Source organism: Thamnophis sirtalis, unplaced genomic scaffold (genome assembly GCF_051295495.1).
Source record: "Thamnophis sirtalis isolate CommonGarterSnake01/CBP01778 unplaced genomic scaffold, rThaSir2_p1.2 scaffold_2, whole genome shotgun sequence".
Classification (NCBI taxonomy): domain Eukaryota; kingdom Metazoa; phylum Chordata; class Lepidosauria; order Squamata; family Natricidae; genus Thamnophis; species Thamnophis sirtalis.
Window position 1 is genome coordinate 68439319 of NW_028261382.1, and position 15405 is coordinate 68454723.

Genomic DNA, 15405 nt, shown 5'->3' on the forward strand with positions numbered 1-15405 from the left:
AAGGTTTTCCTCCTCTGGAGCTTCTGGAGCCCCATGCAGCCGCCTCTTGGTTTTCCTCCTTTTTTTTAATATGGAAAGTGTTGCAGAGTATTTGGGGGTTTTCTGCTCATGACGGCTGCAGCTGCCTTGGAGTTTGGGAAGAAGTTTTATTCCAGGCCTCCCATTCTGCAAATATATTCTCACACCTCCTGCATTGTGCTAATCCGTCATGTTGGGATACAAGCAAGTCTGTGGATCCTGTCTTCGTGTATTATGCAAAGCCAGCCCATTGACACTCAAACGGAGCCTTGCTGTAACCCTACCTGGCAGGCCAGCCTTGCTCCTGGGTTGCAGTTGATGGGAGAACCGGAGGCTCCTACCCTGTTTCAAGGCTGCTCAGCCTCCTGGAAAGGCTCCCTCATCCTTGGCTGGCCTTCTTCCCAAACCTTGGAAGGGCAGCTTCAACAAAGGGCCCTCAGAGCAGGATGGTGGAAGGCGGGCCACTTACGTGGCCTTTGCTGGAGGCAGGGAGAAGAGCCCCCCTTGCAAAGGCCGGTTCTGCCCTTACGTTGCTGGTTAAACAGAATTGGGCAAATTGGAAGCCATGAGGTTGGGGGAAATGTAATAAAAAATTCACACTTGTTTCCTGCAAATATCAGCACTGGATGATCCTGTGGCAATGGGTAGACGTCCCGAAACCTTATGCAGTCAAAGCCGGTGGATGGAAGGTGGAAGGATCCCATGGATGAGGCAATGGATGGGGCAGAGACTCTCCTCTACCCATCCCACAGCCGGCTGAGTCACCTGTGGGATGGGGATGGCCCTGGTAACGGGCAGGCATCGTGAAAGCAAAGGCCCCAGGGACCCTTAAGGTTTGGAGGAGGAAAGAGATGCGCCCCAGCGTTGGGTGTTCTCTGCGGCTGCTGGCAGCCAGCAGAATGTCATTTTCTGGGGCAGTTACAGATTGCAGAAGCCCTCCAGGGGGTTGACCCTATATTTTCCATTTTTTTCCATTTTCCCTTTATTTGTATGCTGCCCTTTTCCCTGGGGGGACTCAGGGCGGCTCACAGTAAAAAAAAAGGGGGGGGAGGACAAACAGTTTCCAACATACAGACAATACAACATATTAAAAAACACAACAGCCACACAATTCGAGTGGGGTTAGAGTCTTAACCCCAGGCCAGCCGGGACAGCCAGATCTTTAGGGCGGCGCGGAAGGACTGGAGGGTGGTGAGGGTCCGAATCTCCATGGGGAGTTCGTTCCAGAGGGTCGGAGCAGCCACCGAGAAGGCTCTCCTCTGGGTAGTTGCCAGTCTACACTGGCTAGATGATGGAATTCGGAGGAGGCCTAATCTATGCGATCGTATCGGTCTAGTGGAGGTAATTGGCAGTAGGCGGTCTCTCAAGTACCCAGGTCCAGTACCATGAAGGGCTTTGTAGGTGATAAGTAGCACCTTGAATCGCACCCGGAGATCAACAGGCAGCCAGTGCAGCTCGCGGAGGATAGGTGTTACGTGGGTGAACCGAGGTGCACCCACGATTGCTCGCGCGGCCGCATTCTGGACCAGCTGAAGTCGCCGAATGCTCTTCAAGGGCAGCCCCATGTAGAGCACATTGCAGTATTCCAGCCTAGAGGTCACAAGGGCACGAGTGACTGTTGTGAGGGCCTCCCGGTTCAGGTAGGGACGCAACTGGTGCACCAGGTGAACCTGGGCAAATGCCCCCCTGGTCACAGCTGACAAATGATGTTCGAAAGTCAGGTGTGGGTCCAGGAGGACTCCCAAGTTGCAAACCCTGTCTGAGGGGCGTACAATTTGACCCCCCAGCCTGAGAGATGGGACACCTGGCCAATTCGCGGGAGGGAAACACAGCAGCCACTCGGTCTTTTCTGGATTGAGCACAAGTTTGTTGACCCCCATCCAGTCTTTAACAGCCTCAAGACCCTGGCTCATCACATCCATCGCTTCGTTGAGTTGGCACGGAGCGGACAGATACAACTGTGTATCGTTCGCATACTGGTGGTATTTTATCCCGTGCTGTCGAATGATCTCACCCAGCGGTTTCATGTAGATGTTGAAAAGAAGGGGGGACAGGACCGAACCCTGCGGCACCCCATACGTTAGGGGCCTAGGGGTCGATCTCTGCCCCCCAACTAACACCGACTGTGACCTGTCCGAGAGGTAAGAGGAGAACCACTGTAAAACAGCACCTCCCACCCCCACCTCCCACAGTCGTCGCAGAAGGATACCATGGTCGATGGTATCGAAAGCCGCCGAGAGGTCAAGGAGCACCAGGATGGAGGCGTGGCCTCCATCCCTGGCTCTCCAGAGATCATCGGTCAACGTGACCAAAGCGGTTTCTGTGCTGCAGCCAGGTCTGAAGCCTGACTGGAATGGATCGAGATAACTGGCTTCCTCCAAGGACCACTGGAGCTGAAAGGCCACCACCTTCTCAACAACCTTCCCCACAAAGGGGAGGTTGGAAACCGGACGATAGTTATTTAAAACGGCTGGATCCAAGGATGGTTTCTTCAGGAGGGGTCTCACCACCACTGCCTTTAAAGCGGGAGGAAAGACCCCCTCCCGTAGAGAGGCGGTAACAACCGCCTGGATCCAGCCTCGTGTCACCTCTCTGCTGTTTACAACCAGCCAGGAGGGGCACGGGTCCAGCACACATGTGGAGGCACCTACAGCTCTCATCGCCTTGTCCACATCCTCAGGGGTAACAGCTTGAAACTCAATCCAGCGATGGCTTACCAGATTATCCCTTAGTGCCTCGGCTGGTTCTGCAGAATTGGAGTCCAGGTCCGCCCGGAACCGAGCAACCTTGTCTGCGAGGAATTGGACGTAATCCTCAGCCCTGCCCTGCAGCAGATCACCCGTATCCCTCCTATTTAGGAGGGAACGGGTTATCCTAAACAGGGCGGCTGGGCGCGACTCGGCAGACGCAACCAGAGAGGCAATGTGTGTTCTCTTAGCTGTCCTAATTGCTCGAATGTAATCTCTGGTGCAGGTTGTTAAAAGTGCTCGGCTCGATTCGGATTTACTGGACCTCCATAAGTGCTCTAGGCGTCTCCTTTGGCGCTTCCTCTCCCGGAGTTCCTCAGTAAACCAAGGAGTCCTCCGGGATCCACTGCCTCGGAGCGGCCGTAGTGGCGCAATCCGGTTAAGAGACTTCGTCGCTGCCAAGTTCCAGGCAGCAACCAGCGTCTCCGCCGGACTGCGGGCGAGAGTATCAGGAATATTCCTTAGGGAGGGGGGGGGATTCTCAGAGCACCTTTCTCCTACAAAAAACAATCGTGCTGCTGTGGCCTTGAGAAAAAAGAGGGCGAGCACAATGGGTGAGTTTGCCCCCTCCCCAAGAAAATCCCAGATAATGAGGGCCTCTGTAGCCTGGGGGCCACCTGGAACTTCCCAGGCCCTTTCAGCAGGGACTCTTAGCAGAGGTGGCTTGAAAGGCACCTGAGTGGAGAATCCCTGGGCTGCAGCCTCCGTGACCACCATTAACTAAAAATGGAACGTTTGGCTTCAGTGCTGCCCTGAAATTCTCTGGCTCAGGAAGAAGTTCTGTGCTCCTGGCCTGCCAGCTAGAACCAGTTTCTTCTTTTTACAAGCATGCCGATTGCCCAACTTGAGGTAAACCACATTTTCCATAGTTGGCAGTGATGGTTTTAGTATTTTGGGTGTGGCTGCTGAGGGGAATCTCTTTAACTTGCGGATATTTATTTCTGTGTCAGTCATTTGAGATGCTCTGTGCTCCAAAATGTAGCGTGAAAGACTTTAATTCAGTAAATTTGCAGGAAGTATTAGTCACGGGAAAGAAAGATGATTTCTTTTCAAAACTTTCAGTGTTTTTACTGTTCAAGGGAAGCGGTTGACATCAACAGAGCCCGCCCTCTCAGGGCTGGGGATGATGGGGATGCTGAGTTTGCTATCGGCATATTATGACAGCTTATCTGAAGAGGAGACGTGCGGGCAATTTGGAAGTGAGATGTTCAACCTTCCATTGGGGGAAAAGATACCAATTAAGTTACTTAGTGGAAGGGCCCACAGCCCATGACTTGGTATCTCCACAATGCACTTTCCCTCCTGGCCTCTCCCAGAGGAAGGGAAGGCCTCCTCCTCAGTTTGGCCTCTTCCCCTTTGGTCCAGGCTGATTTCCTTACTCCTCCTGGCTCTCCGTGGGTGTGCAGTCTTTGTAACTTGAGAGAGGGCTACCACCACCATCTTCCTGGGCTCAGTCCAGGAACCAGCTGTCAGTGGTATTAACCACGGTTCCCACCAAACCACGTCTGCTGTTTCTTCTGTAATGATGCAACCATTCTCCATAGTGAGGGGGGAGGAGTATCCAGAATGGGTTGACCTTATCCTCTCGTGATTGGATTGAGTCAGATAAGCTCTTTGGGCAACGCCAGGAATCCCCAGTTTTTCTGACTCAAATCGATCGTGAAAGGTTGCTCATTCTGGATCTCCAGCAATTTACTAGGATCTAAGGGAAATTCAGTTGGATCCGTTGAGTTTGCCTCCCTGCTCCGCGCACAGCCTCCTCCTGCAGGATTGGGACTGCCACTAGCCCCCTGGGGCGGCACACTGCCCTGGCCACTGAGCACATCTGAAGACACTCAGTGAGGACCTTGGCCGGGCAGCAGGAGGATGGGCAAAAGCCTCCAGCAGGCAGCCCTAACCGCTGAGGCTTGTAAGTTGCTCCCCTCAAGGGTTAAGCAACGAACCAGGGCTTCCCTGGAGCGCCCACGCTGCTTCCATGTGGCCAGAGGATCGTGAGGAAGCCGAAGAAGCCGTTCCTGGCCACAGTGGCATCGGAGAAGAGGCAGGAGGAAGAGAATCCGGCTGGGAGCGCGCGCGGCAAGCTCTCTGGAGCACAAGCCACTCTTCAGGCACTTTTAAATTTCGTGTCCCTTTGCAAGCTGGGAGGACACACGTGGTCCAAGATGGCGGTGCCCAGCAGCTACTAGGAAGGAGAATCCCAGGCAGCTGCAAGCATGGACTGCAGCTCCACCGGAGGGGCAGAAGAGCAAGCATCCAGGTCAGTGGCTTCCCCAGAGACTGCCCGAGGAGGGGGGCGGGGAGAGGAAAGGCTAAATGCAAAACCAAGCACCTTTTCCCCAGGGCAGATCCAGAGGAAGGGGGGGTCACAAGCCCTCCAAGCCCTCTAAGTACGAGCGGAGAAGGCATAAGGCTTTAGAGAGGCTCTGCAAGAAGGCTGCCAGTCATCAGGACACCCCAGGCAAAGGGGGAGAAAATCCAGGCACTCCCTTATCCAGTGGAGGCTCAGTGGAGAATCCAGCCCTGCCAGCAAAGATCCCTATAGACACCTCGGGACTTTGGGGCTCTACTCAGGGGTGGCAATCCCATACCACCCCTACTGTGGGGGCAGCCTTGCCCACTGGCTTTCCCCTCTTGGGCAGTCCCCCTGCTCAGGGGAGCATCAGCCCCAGCCAAGCACCTCCCACAGGGGCACCCAACTTCCAGGAGTTAATGATGCAGGCTTTTCAGCAATACATGGCAGCAGCATTCCAACAGCCACAGCCTCAGGGCCCCCCCCTCCCACCCACCCCCAGGGCTTCTGAATTCCCAGAAGCCCAGGAGGAAGAGATTCACAGCTCCTCAGATTCATCCCAGGAGGACAGTGACAATAGAAGTGAGGAAGGTGAGATCAGGGAACTCAAGCTGTCAGAGGATGAAGGCATGCCTCCTCCTAAACCTACATTCACCGGGTTGTTCCAGCCCTCACTGTTCAAGTCCCTGCTCTTCAAGGCCAAGGCAACAGTCAAGCTAGGCAACAGAGCAGCGGAGGCCACACCTCAACACCAGGGCTTCTCAGCGGAGAACATCTTCGATGAGCAGGCCATCGAGGCAGACACCGTTCCTATGCCCAAGACCTTCCTCGACCTGATAAGGCGCCAATGGGCATCTCCTACAACTGGCCCCTCACCCTCCTCTTCAGACAGGGTGTTCTTCAATGTGGACCAAGAGCTGGCTAAGCTACTTGCGCAGCCCGCCATAGATGATCCAGTCGTGGCTCTTCATACAGCCACCAGCATGCCTGGGGAGCCAGAGGATGCCTTGAAGGCGGAGGACAAGAAGGCGGACCTCACCTTGCAGAGGGGTCATCAAGCAGCGGCCTGGGCTGTGAAAGCATCCATCACAGCCTCCTTCATCATCAGATCATCCTTGCTGTGGCTGCAGGAGCTACAGAAACGCACCCCCATAGCAGATGCCCGGTCACATTAGGACATCAACAGGCTGGCAGCGGCCATCCAGTTCTCATCGGATGCCACCCTGGCTGCAGCCAGATTTGCTTCCAGGGCGATCGCATCGTCGGTGGCATCACACAGGCTGCTGTGGCTACGACAGTGGCAGGTGGAGGTTTGTCACAAGTGGCGCCTGGCTTCGGCCCCCTTCACAGGGGACTCCCCCTTTGGCTCGGCTTTGCACCGGTTCCTGATTGAGAACAAGGACAAGAGGAAGGTCCTTGCCACTGCCCAGAAGAAAGGCAGCTTCAGGTCGACTCCATACCCCAGATGCTCCTACTCCCGGGGTCAGGACTCTGGTTCCTTCTTTCGGGGTCATGACTCCTTTAAGGGGTCAGAGGCAGGGTTCTCTGGAAGCAGGCAGTACCAGGGGGGATTTCCTGCTAGGCAGAGGTACCCAGACAGACAGCAGAGAGGCAGGCAGCAGAAGCGGCCCTTTCAAGGGGGCGGAGGAGGTAGAGGGGGGCGCTCCTTCTGCAGAAATTAAAGCTAGGCCCAGCGTTCTCCCCATTGGGGGGTGCTTAGCGCACTTCGCCGGCCGCTGGGACCTCACCTCCTCTGACAGATGGGTGCAGAAGACCATCAGGCATGGCCTTTCACTCGAATTTCTTTCCAGTCCCCCGAGCTTCTTCCGGATATGTCCGGTTTTTAAGAACCCGACCCGGAGGTTGCTGATGCAGGAAGCCATCCAACACCTGTTGGAGATCAGGGCGATCCAGCCGGTGCCTCCAGAGCAACAGGGTCAGAGGCACTACTCCATCCTGCTTGTCATCCCCAAGGCCTCTGGGGGCTGGAGAGCGATCCTTGACCTGAAACGCCTGAACCGTTCCATTCGCTATAGGAGGTTCAAGATGCACTCCCTGCACTCTATCTTGGAGGGGGCTAGACAGGGAGACTTTCTCACTTCAATAGACCTCGCTGAGGCCTATCTGCACATTCCCATTGCCCAGGATCACCGCAGGTATCTCAGGTTCTGCTACATGGGACACCACTATCAGTAGCGGGCCCTCCCCTTCGGGCTGTCTTCGGCCCCGAGGGTATTCATGAAGGTAATGGCAGCGCTGGCAGCGCACCTGAGAAAGGTCCTGGTGCGCATTCAATGTTACCTGGATGACCTGCTTCTGCAGTCATCTTCTTTTAGAGGCGCCCTGCGAGACCTAGACATCACCATGACAGTCCTGAGGGACCACAGGTTTACAGTGAACCTAGCCAAAAGTCACCTCCACCCCTCTACTAGTCTGATTCACCTAGGAGCCAGAATAGACACCCAGGTAGGCATGGTCTTTCTGTCACCTGACAGACAGATAGCGCTTAGACAGCTAGCCTCCTCGATAGCCAGGAAGCGCAAGGTGTCCTTAGCCACTCTGTCTAAACTACTAGGCACCAGGGTCTCTGCCATTGGCATCGTTCCGTGGGCTCACCTCCACACCAGAGATCTCCAATGGTTCCTCTTGCCGTTCCAGCGAAGGCGCACGAGCTGTTCACAGACCAAGGTACTTCTCCCGGTAGAGGTCTCCTGCTCCCTGACTTGGTGGACGTCCCCAGCGATCATGAAGGGCGAAACCTTCTGGACACCAGACCGCTTGACGGTAATGACGGACACCAGTCTGAGCGGGTGGGGTGCCCATCTGCTGGCTCAGATGGCACAAGGACAGTGGACTCAGGCGGAAGGGATTCACAACATAAACTGGTTGGAGCTCAGGGCGGTCTGCCTGGCCCTGTTACGGTTCCAGAACTTAGTCAGGGGCCAGCACATATTAGTCCTCACAGACAACATCACCACCACATAAACAGACAGGGGGGGGACCAGATCAAGGGCCCTCATGAAGGAGGCCAAACGTCTGGGTCAGTGGGCCGAAAGGAACCTCCGGTCTTTGAGGACAGAACACATAGCGGGGGTGGACAACACCAGGGCCGACTGGCTCAGCCGGGCCAAGGTGGACAACTCAGAGTGGAGGCTACAGCCTGCGATATTCGAGGAAGTGGCCGAGCGCTTCGGGCGCCCGGAGGTCAATCTGTTCGCCACTCCCCTCAACACTCAGCTCCCAAGGTTCTTCTCCAGGTACCGGACATGGGGGGGCAGAAGGGACAGACGCTCTGCGGAGCTCATGGCCCAGGGGTCTTTTGTATGCCTTTCCTCCCTTGCCCCTGATTCCCAGGGTCATACCGAAGATCCTTCAGGAGGGGGCAGAAGTGGTTCTGTTGGCTCCTCATTGGCCCCGGAGGCCTTGGTTTGCAGATCTCCAGTCTCTGTCGGTGGAGAGGCCCTGGAGAATCCCCCAGGAGAGGATATCCCTCAGCCAGGGGTCGCTGGAGCACCTGGATCCTCAATGGCTCCAGTTGACCGCTTGGCGATTGAGCGGAGCATCCTGAGGAAAGACCTCTTCTCCCCCAGGGTGATAAGAACTATCCAGGCTGCCCGCAGACCCTCCACAGAGCGCATCTATGGCTCCACGTGGCGGGCCTTTGACTCTTGGTGCAACTCCCGGGGGTACAACCCCATCCAGGCTACGGTGCCACAGGTTCTGGACTTCCAGGCGGGCCTGGATAGAGGGTTAGCTCCTAACACAATTAGGAGACAGGTTTCAGCCATCTCATCAGTTCTCCTGTGTGGCAGAAACCAGAGTTTGACGCACCACCCCATGGTCAGGCAATTCCTTAAGGGGGCCTCCAATCTCAGACCACCTACGGTACACAGGTACCCTTCCTGGGATTTACACAGGGTATTGGATGCTCTAATGGGCGCTCCATTTGAGCCGTTACGAACAGATTCCCTTAGGTTTCTGACCCTGAAGGTGGCGTTCCTGGTGGCCATCACCTCCGCCAGGTGGATATCTGAACTGCAAGCGCTGTCCACCAGGGAGGATCTCTGTGTCTTCCACCAAGACAGGGTGGTGTTACAGCAGGATCCGTCCTTCATCCCCAAGGTGTGCTCCTGCTTCCATCGAGCCCAGGAACTGATTTTGCCCTGTCCGGACCCTTCTCACCCATTGGAGAGGAAGTGGCACACTGGACGTAAGGAGGGCTCTGAGGATTTACCTCAGGAGAACCAGGCCAAACAGGAAATCCGAAGCCCTGTTTGTCTCCTTCCAACCAGGATCCCTGGGTAACAAAGTAACTTCCACCACTATTGGCAGGTGGTTGCGAACCTGCATTGCCACTGTGTACCAATCGCAGGGTTTACAGACACCAAATCATATCCACAGCCCACTCCACGCGGAGTGCAGCCACATCCACGGCCTGGGCCACACAAGCATCCCTGTCCGAAATCTGCAGGGCAGCCACGTGGGCTTCCCCCTCTCCCTTTGTTAGGAACTATAAGTTGGACTCTTTGCCTCGGCAGAAGCCTTGTTCCGCCGCAGGGTGTTGCAGGCAGTTCAACAGGCCTGAGTGGGGGACACGGGGCCTCAGGGGTCTCCCTCCCTAGGGACGTGCAGGCTTTGGTACATCCCATTCTGGATACTCCTCCCCCCTCACTATGGAGAAAGGGCGTTGGTACTTACCTGATACGCCTCTTCTCATAGTGGGGGGAGGAGTATCCAGCCCCTCCCTGACTATGTTTGTACGACTAAGTGTTATGTTCATTGTTTATGTAGTTATTTAAATATTGATGTTGAAGACAATAAAAGCTAAAAACTGAATCAAGAGTCTGGAGTGAATGATGCAACGAGTCAGATAGAGCTCTTCGTCATTAAAACTGGGGATTCCTGGTGCCAGGGGGCGTTGCCCAAAGAGCTTATCTGACTCAATCCAATCACGAGAGGATAAGGTCAACCCATTCTGGATACTCCTCCCCCCACTATGAGAAGAGGTGTATCAGGTAAGTACCAACGCCCTTTCTCCGACCTTGGAGACTAAGGTCTATCACAGGAAACAGCCGGAAGGATGAGGATTAATAAAGGGGCTTCACCCAGGACTTTTGATGCTATAGCATGAGAAATGGCCACATGATTCACAGAATAGCTCTAACGCATTGTGTTATGGATAATGGGCTTTTTTCCCCTCTGAGGAGACCAATATGCAGCCTTGTGCCCTTCTCCAGAATCGAGCTGTGCTGTGCTGGCTGCATCAAGGCCAGCGCTTGCAAGATTGTGGAGCACAAGACCCGGCACCACTTGCAAGGGAGCCTGGAGGGCAGGCATCTATAGAGTGATCTGGGCCCCCTCCACATTTCTTCTCCTCCCACAGTCTTTGAGTTGATGATATTGGTGAAAATCCTTTATGTTCTCCCTGTCAATGGCAGGAGGGCTGCTGGGCTTGTAGTGAGTCCATTGGAGTGATGCCTTCAGCACAGGATGGATAAAAATTGATGGGTTTTTTTTTAAAAAGGAAAAAATTGATTTTTTAAATTTAAGTTGGATTTTTTTTATTTTTATCAAATTTATTTTAATAAAATGCTTTTGGAGTAAAAATCTATCTAAAGATAGTTTTCTACTTAAGATACATTAATAATGTAATTTATTCAGCATAAAATGGACAGTTATGTAGCATGAGACTGTATATTCTGCAATATTGGGACTGTCGGTGAATCAACAGCAGGTCAGAGGAGGAGCCGCTGCAGGACAGATGACAGTAGCTCTTTAAAAATTATGATTTAAATCGAGTTGATTTAAATCAAATCCACCCTGCTTCAGCAACCTCTCTCTGTGGACTCCTCCTGGATCATCTAACTGGGGAGGGAGGGAGGGAGGGGAGGGGTCTTGGCTGTATGGTACCTTAGTGGCTCTAGTCCTACCTGCCCCCTTAAGTGGTAAGGAGGATTTAAGGCTCCTGATCTTGTTGTGGCCCTTGGAGGGAGAGTTCAACGGAAGGGTTGCACTACTTTTGCACAGGTGCAAGTGATTGCGTCTAAAACGTGCAGTGCAGGTTCTTCAGACTAAAGAAACACCTTGTAGTTCCAGATAGCCTCTGACAGCCAGAACTGTGTGGTGGAGATGTGAGGCTTGGTCACTCTGTTGCCTTACAATTGGTCCAAGCAGGAAACTTTGCTTGTGTCCGTTCATCCCTTGGACTCCAGCACCGATTCACTAAGTCCCTCACCTTGAAGTCCCTGAGGCCTGCCTCTCCTAGTCAGGAACGTTGGGCTGAGACTCCCAAGGGCTGAGAAGCTGCCTGGGTATGTCAATGCAGGGAGGTGCCGGGGGGGGGGGGGGGGAGACAGCAGCTGGTTGCCCTTTGCATCCCTTGCCAGGAAAAACAGCCTTGGTTCCTGATGGGTTGCTTCAGGTTTCCTGAAGTGTCATGAATTCTGCTTTGTGCTGTTTTAATGATGTTTCCAAGAGCAACTGGAGTGTTAATGTATTAAAGCAATTTATATCAGCTGCATCGGTTAGTTTCTGAGCTTGATGAAAAGTGTTAATATTAATCTGGTCTGGAATCACTGAGGGCTGGAAAACGGATGGGTGGATGAATGCGTCAGCTTTAATTTTTCCAATCAAAATAGTTTCTTTTTGGTTTTGCATTTCAATGATTCTGCAACAAATGTACATGGAAATTCATCTATGCTTTTCCTTCCCTGTTTCCCCGAAAATAAGACCTCCCCAAAAATATTGCAACACAGCAGCAGCCATGAGGTGACCACGCTCGTTGCCTCCTGCACCTCAAAAATAATAAGACCTCCCCGAAAATAAGGCCAAGTGTTGGAGTCAAAAGAAAATAAGACCTTGTCTTATTTTCGGGGAAACATGGTATTATGGTTTTCTAAGTAATATATATATATGTGTGTGTGTGTGTGTGTGTGTGTTTGCAGGCAATTACCCTAAGACATTTTTGTGGATTTTTCCCTAAAATGCTTATTTTTATTTTTTAATCTTTAAAAAAAAATTGAATAGAGAACTTGTGGGCTAAAATTTGGAAACCAAATCCCGTGTCTCAGTTTGTATATTTGTTCTGCATATCTGAATTACATAGACTTTCATTAGAAAGCCAGCAGAATAAAATTGTCTTCTCTTCCCTTTGGAGGGGAATTTACAGGCTGCTGCACTGAGATAAATCTCCCTCCGCTTTGTTCTGTGGGTTGGGAGGAGGAGGAGGGGGGTCAGTGTGTGTGTTTGGGCAATGAGGGTGCCCAAGCCTCCTTGGTTTCAGGATTGCCTCTTCCTTCCGGAAGGAGGTTTAGAGAAGGGAGGGGGATTTCTGCTGGAATCTGCTAGTTCAACCTTGATTTCTTTGTAAACAAACTAAAGCTAAAGTTTTTGCCCTTTTAGTGTGATGTCTTCCTGCCTGGAAAAGTGGACAGTATGAACACTTGAAAGGCTTTTGCAATTTCCTGCTTGACATTTCATTTCATTTCATTGCTGTGCACATGCATACACACGCACACATGGTAACCCGCCCGAATGGTATGAATGTTGTGTTCTTAAATTTGTATTGTTTTATATGTCAAAGTTTGTTTTCCCCCCTTTCCCCTTTTTAAGTTGTGAGCCGCCCTGAGTCCCCCCAGGGAAAAGGGCGGCATATAAATTTAATTAAATACTAAATACTAAATACATCCCTCGCCCTGGGCCAGCCTGCCTCTGGGAGGAGCCTTCCCCAACCATCGCTTGACAGGATTTCCAGCACTCGCTGCTCTCCTGCTCCCAGGGCCTGCTGGGCAGGGCAGAAGAGCCCCCTCCCCAACGGCAGCAGGAGCGGAGAAAGCAGGTGGCATCTACGGCAGGGTCCCCAAACGTGGTCACTTTGAGACTTGGGGACCAACTCCCAGCTTTGCTGGCTGAGAAATTCTGGGAGTTGAAGTCCACCAATCTTTTTTTTTATTAAAATTTTAAAAAAGCTTTTACAAATATTTACCTCCTCTTCCCTCCCCTCCCCACCCAAACCCATCCCCCCCACCTCCCCCCCAACCTCCCAGAGCAAATACAGGGTATAAATCTTTAACAATCATATTCTAAAGTAAACTAACAGAATTTAGCATCATCCTTCACTTGTACTTTAACTCCCTTTTGTTGAGCTAACTCTAAACAAATTATATCATTCCTTGCTTCTTCAGTCATAAACTATCTGGAGTTTCTTAGTCCCATATTTATTTTGAATATAGTCAATTCACCTTCTCCACTCCAGCTTATATTTCTCATCTGAATGGTCCTTGAGATATGCTGATATTTTAGCCATCTCTGCTAAGTTTGTTACTTTTAATGTCCATTCTTGAATAGTAGGCAAATCTTCCTTCTTCCAGTACTACGCCACCAACAATCTTGCTGCTGTTATTAAGTTCAAAATCAAATTAGTCTCTATAACAGAACAATCAGTAGTTATGCCTAACAAGAATAACTGAGGGGTAAACTTTATCCTTTTTTTAAGAACATTTTGCATAATCAACCATATTTTTATCCAAAATGCTTTAACTTTTTTGCAAGTCCACCATATATGATAATACGTAGCATCAGCACAATCGCATCTCCAGCATTTAGGTTGTAGGTTTGGATACATACAAGCCAATTTTTTGGGATCTAAATGCCATCTATAAAACATCTTGTAGAAATTCTCCCTCAGATTTTGGGCTTGCGTGAATTTTACATTTCTTACACATATCTTTTCCCATGTATCCAGCATTATTGGTTCTTCAAAATTTTGTGCCCACTTTATCATACAGTCTTTAACTAATTCTGTTTCAGAGTCCATTTCTATTAATAAGTTATATAACCTTTTTATATGCATTTGACTTTGATCCCTAATTTTTTTAGTAGATTGTCCTCATCTTGTGTAATACCAATTTTCTGATCTTTTTTCCATCTGGCCTGTAACTGTCCATACTGAAACCATGTTTGGATTACCATTTCCTCTTTTAGTACATTCAAAGGTTTTAGCTGTAATACACCTCTTTCTATAGTAAGAAGCTGTCTATATATGGTTACATCCTGTTTTTGTGCTATACTTATATTCTCTATTGCATGTCTGGGAATTGCTCACATAGATATCTTATCATTTAATTTATGTTGATATTTTTTCCAGACACGCAATAAAGAGTTCCTTAATATATGACTTTTGAAAGTCTTATCCACCTTCTTGTTGTATATCAAATAAGCATGCCAACCGTATACCAAATCATGCCCTTCGATATTCAGTAATCTATCCTCTGTTGAATTAATCCAATCACTAATTATTGATAAAACTACTGCTTCGTAGTATAGTTTTAAATTTGGCATTTTCAAGCCTCCTCTCTCACGTACATCTTGCATTATTTTAAGTTTTATTCTCGGTTTCTTCCCTGCCCAAACAAATTTATTAATACCCTTCTGCCATTCAAGCAAATTTGCATCTTTTTAAAGCATTGGTATCATTTGAATAAGAAATAAAAACTTAGGCAGAATATTCATTTTCACTGCTGCTATCCTTCCCAACAAAGACAATTGTAGTTTTTCCAATTTTTTCATCTCTACCTGTATTCTATGCCATAATGGTTCCTAATTATACTTATATAGTTTCCCATTTGAAGTTGTAATATAAACTCCTAAATATTTAACCTTGTTAACTCTCACATCCTGTTATTCTTTCTAATTCTTCCCTTTGATTAATGTTCATATTTTTAACCAACATCTTTGTTTTCCCTAGTTTTATTTTGAACCCAGATACTTGGCCATATTGATTAATCATATTCATTAAGACCTTAGTAGATTGCCCTGGTTGGGTTAAAGTTATAACCAAGTCATTTAAATAACTACCGTCCAGTCTCCAACCTCCCCTTTGTGGGGAAGGTTGTTGAGAAAGTGGTGGCCTCTCAGCTCCGGCGGTCCTTAGAGGAAACCGATTATCTAGATCCCTTTCAGTCGGGATTTAGGCTTGGCTACAGCACGGAAACCGCTTTGGTCGCGCTGACCGATGATCTCTGAAGAGCCAGGGACGGGGGCCATGCCTCCGTCCTAGTGCTCCTTGACCTCTCAGCGGCCTTCGATACCATCGACCATGGTATCCTTCTGCGACGACTGCGAGAGGTGGGGGTGGGAGGCACCGTCCTATGGTGGTTCTCCTCTTACCTCTCGAACAGGTCGCAGTCGGTGTTGGTCGGAGGGCAGAGATCGACCCCTAGGCCCCTGAATTATGGGGTGCCACAGGGTTTGGTCCTGTCCCCCCTCCTGTTTAATATCTACATGAAGCCGCTGGGTGAGATCATTCGAGGGCATGGGATAAAATATCAGTATGTGGACGATACGCAATTG

At 50.6% G+C, this 15405-nt stretch overlaps 2 protein-coding genes across 2 annotated transcripts in view; both read left to right on the forward strand.

The window, feature by feature from the left end:
* The window catches only part of BCR (BCR activator of RhoGEF and GTPase), a 111607-nt gene that overhangs the window by 22767 nt on the left and 73435 nt on the right, over nt 1–15405 (forward strand). The gene's annotated exons all lie outside the window — the stretch shown is intronic.
* On the forward strand, nt 8032–9479 carry LOC148048909 (uncharacterized). The gene has a single exon (XM_087705920.1). It carries the CDS (start codon nt 8074–8076, stop codon nt 9358–9360), a length of 1287 nt encoding a protein of 428 aa, XP_087562046.1. The 5' UTR covers nt 8032–8073; the 3' UTR covers nt 9361–9479.

Excerpts from the sequence above, each read along its gene's own strand:
- LOC148048909 (XM_087705920.1), top strand. The coding sequence starts at position 8,074 with ATGAAGGAGGCCAAACGTCTGGGTCAGTGGGCCGAAAGGAACCTCCGG.